This window comes from Lissotriton vulgaris, chromosome 9 (assembly GCF_964263255.1).
Source record: "Lissotriton vulgaris chromosome 9, aLisVul1.2, whole genome shotgun sequence".
NCBI lineage: Eukaryota > Metazoa > Chordata > Amphibia > Caudata > Salamandridae > Lissotriton > Lissotriton vulgaris.
The window spans coordinates 1212218866-1212222528 of NC_141697.1; the positions used below are offsets into that span (position 1 = coordinate 1212218866).

At 48.6% G+C, this 3663-nt stretch overlaps 1 protein-coding gene across 1 annotated transcript; it reads right to left on the bottom strand.

Moving 5' to 3' along the window:
- Window positions 1-1218: 1218 nt before the first annotated feature.
- Window positions 1219-2471, bottom strand: LOC147693055 (histone H2A type 2-B). The gene is made up of 2 exons (XM_086936873.1): window positions 2386-2471; window positions 1219-1645 (listed from the first exon to the last, which is right to left on the bottom strand). The coding sequence occupies exon 2, from the start codon at window positions 1597-1599 to the stop codon at window positions 1219-1221; it is 381 nt and encodes a 126-aa protein (XP_086792999.1). The 5' UTR covers window positions 1600-1645; window positions 2386-2471.
- Window positions 2472-3663: the final 1192 nt, after the last annotated feature.

The window sequence follows — 3663 nt, forward strand, 5'->3', positions numbered from 1 at the left end:
GAAACTGGATAACGGTAATGGATTTAAATAGTGGTTTAACCACTGCATTACCATTAAAGGGTAGCAGTGCTGCCACGAATCCGGCCAACATGGCGCACTATTGCCTGGACCAATCACACACAAAACAGACCAACACCACCAGTGATTCGTGAAATATTTCTCTCCCAGAGTATTGCTGGTGGAATTGTAATAGATAAGTTATAACACCTGCTTTGTCCACTGGATCTGCCTTTGCCACAGACCAAGAGAACTATTAAAACAAGTCAAGGAGAAGCAGCTGCACCAGAAATAAATGGGCCACATCATCGATATTCTAGAATACTAACCCATGGGGAGGATGAGTAACTATGGACCCGATTACAATCTCTGATGGAAAGCCTCCGACCAGCAGTCGGAGGCTTTAAGCCCTTCATCGTAGATTTTATTCCTACCACCGTATAAGGATGAGGGTGGTCGGAATGAAACCAGCAGGGGGATCAAGGAGCCAGTTGGAGCTTCGGAAGCCACCATAATCCCCTAATGACAGCGAAGTGAGGCTCGGCTCCACTGTCAGGATGATGTCTCTTTCAGACAGCTATTTAATGTCGGCCTTTCCGACATGAAAAGACTGTCGGAAAGTGTCTTTGGGGACCCTAGCAGGGCCCCCTTCACCCCTGGCCCTCTGCTATGGGGTTTAGGGGTAACCTAAGGTACCCCCTAAACATCCCTGAAAGCGTGTGGCAGGCACCGTGAAGTGCCTGCCACCCGGTGCAGGGATGTTTTCAATCATCCATTTGTCAATGGAAGCTTGTGCTGGGGGCCTTTTCAGCCCCTGCACAAGCTTCCAGTGACAAATGGATGTTTGTGACTGGCCTATGGGCGGTCGCATCCTAATCCAGCGGTCAGAATCGCCAACCTAAGGTCAGGCGGTTCCTTTCCCCAATGGTGTCTCCACCCGACATCGTAATAAGGCCTGAGCTGTTTACAGAAAATTTTTACAGCGGCTCCAAATCGACAGAAACACTTCAGATAAACATCTTCCTCTGATTAAGAATGGCCATCTGACCAATGTGTCAGGGGGTTCACATAAAAAACAGAAGAATTTAGTTTACGTATTCATTATAGCATTCCAAGCTGGAATTTTTTTTTATTATCTCCCCCCAGAAATGCAATTTCCTATTCTAACTTTCAGTTGCCTTGGGATAGGCAGGTGTCTCGTGAGGTCTTTTGGCTTCTGCCCTACTTTCTGGATGCTTGGATCTTCTGGGGTAACAGCGCAGCCTGGATGTTGGGTAGAACCCCTCCCTGTGCAATGGTCACCCCACCCAGCATCTTGTTGAGTTCTTCATCATTACGTATGGCGAGCTGCAAGTGTCGAGGGACAATGCGGGTCTTCTTATTGTCGCGGGCAGCGTTCCCTGCCAGTTCCAGGATTTCAGCTGAGAGATACTCCAATACAGCGGCCAGATACACAGGGGCTCCGGCCCCAACACGCTCAGCGTAATTCCCCTTTCTCAGCAGCCTATGAATACGTCCTACTGGAAACTGGAGTCCAGCCCGCGAGGAGCGAGACTTGGCCTTAGCTCGAACTTTACCCCCAGATTTTCCACGACTAGACATGGTAGGAGATAGATTGCTCCTCACGTAAACGTTAAATCCTTATAGCCTGGAGAAAAAAAACACAAGGTTAAGACAATCACTCATTGCTTTACAAACATACAAATAAGTTGGTCAAACTAATACTCCAATTTTAGGTATTGCCCACAAACAACCTCTTACCACCTGCCAAATCTGAAAATTCCATAATCATTCTGACAAATACTCAGTGTGGCCTTTTGACTCACTGTATATGGCCTCATAACATATATTGCAGCCAGAAAGAGGATTACATCACCAAAATGGGTGCTGTCTGAAAGAAACAGGATACTTTCTCATAAATAAGCAGTCACCGATAAAATAGGATTTCTCACCACTGAGAACATTCCATTTAACTTCTCTGAAGTTGAATGGAATGTTAAAAACATACTGCACTATACAACAAGTAACAACTCATTGCTTTGATGTATTTTAAGGTGTTAGTCAATGTAATCACACACGACCTGAAATATATGGAGTGATAAATACATGTGTATTGTAAATACCCACATTAAAAATACGCAATATGTGAAAAAAAGAATATTTCCGGATAATATAGGACGAATTTGTACTTATAATACTTATAGAAACAGGAAGGGGTCATTTTTACCATACACCTTAGTTTCTAACTAACAAACTCCGACACACCACTCTGCAGTAATAAGAAACCAACGAAAAAATAATGTAAATGACAAGTCGTGCGACGGTCAGTGCAGGGAGAATGATGGGTGTCAGTGGAATGAAGGCTGATAGAAGCGCGTGCGCCCTTACCCGGGAGCTGCAGTGAACCGCTGCGGTGCGTCGGGCGCTCTCGGCCGGGCTCAGTGCTGCTCCAGGCGGCGGCGGCTGCGGCCCTCTCTCGCTGTCCTCGACTGAGCTCAGTGCCGCCTGCGCCCCCGCAGCCGCAGTGATACCCACGGGAGGCATTGTGACGCACCCTTGTGTATATACCCCAGGTCAACCTTGACCCTGATTGGTCGATAAGCCTGCACCTCCGCTGTCTGGTTGGACGACACCCTGATCCCGTATTTGCATACGCGCCCTCCCTTATGACGACACGAGTTTTTGCTCAGGGGCCAGCAGATGACTGGGTGGTTGAGGCCAGCAGGGTTGGTGGTTAGCGGGTCCTGGATGGGGAGGGGAAGTGAGGTCAGGCAGGAGGATGTCAAGGATGCTCTGTGGTTGACCCCAAGCTTCTGGTAGGCTTTATGAGAACACTGGGGGGTCTGGAGTGGGGTATGAATTAGGAGAGGCAGGGGAGATAAGAGCAGAGCCAGTGATGTCAGCCACCCTCCACTTACAGTTCAAGAACCCAGTGTCAGTGAAGGGGTACCATGAAGGTAAGAATGAATGTAGTTGGGCAGTAGGGTAGTAGGGTGGGGTGAAGTTTATCTAGGAAGGTGGAAAAGCTGAAGTGAGGTGAGTGAAGTGCCCTTTCTTGCTGGCCAAGCTGTAGCTGTGGATACACCTGACATAACACCACAATGGGACATACAGGCCTATGGGGCAGTAAAAATAACATAAACCTGATTCATAGAACACTATATAGATTATAGTAGAGTCACTCGTACGCTTGTGTGCATATTTATGACTTTCATCGAATAAAAAGCTTAGTGCCATTATTGGCAACACACCCCACCCACACAACAGGGTGTCCGCTCACCAACATCATCCGTGCACAAAACCTCACACAACCTCAACATCGTCTCCTACGCCGACGACACTCAGCTGATCCTCTAACTCACCAAGAACCCTGCCACCGCCAAAACCAACGTACACGAAGGAATGAGAGCCGTCTCCCACTGGATGCAGAACAGCCGCCTGAAACTCAACACAGAGAAGACAGAGGTCCTTATCCTGGGATCCACCCCCTCCGCCTGGGACGACTCCTGGTGGCCACCTGCCATGTGAGCAGCACCCACACCCACCAACCACGCATGCAACCTGGGGGTCATCCTGGACTCATCGCTCTCAATGACCCAGCAAGTCAACGCCATCATCTCCTCCTGCTTCCACACCCTCCGCATGCTCCGCAAGATCTACAGGTGG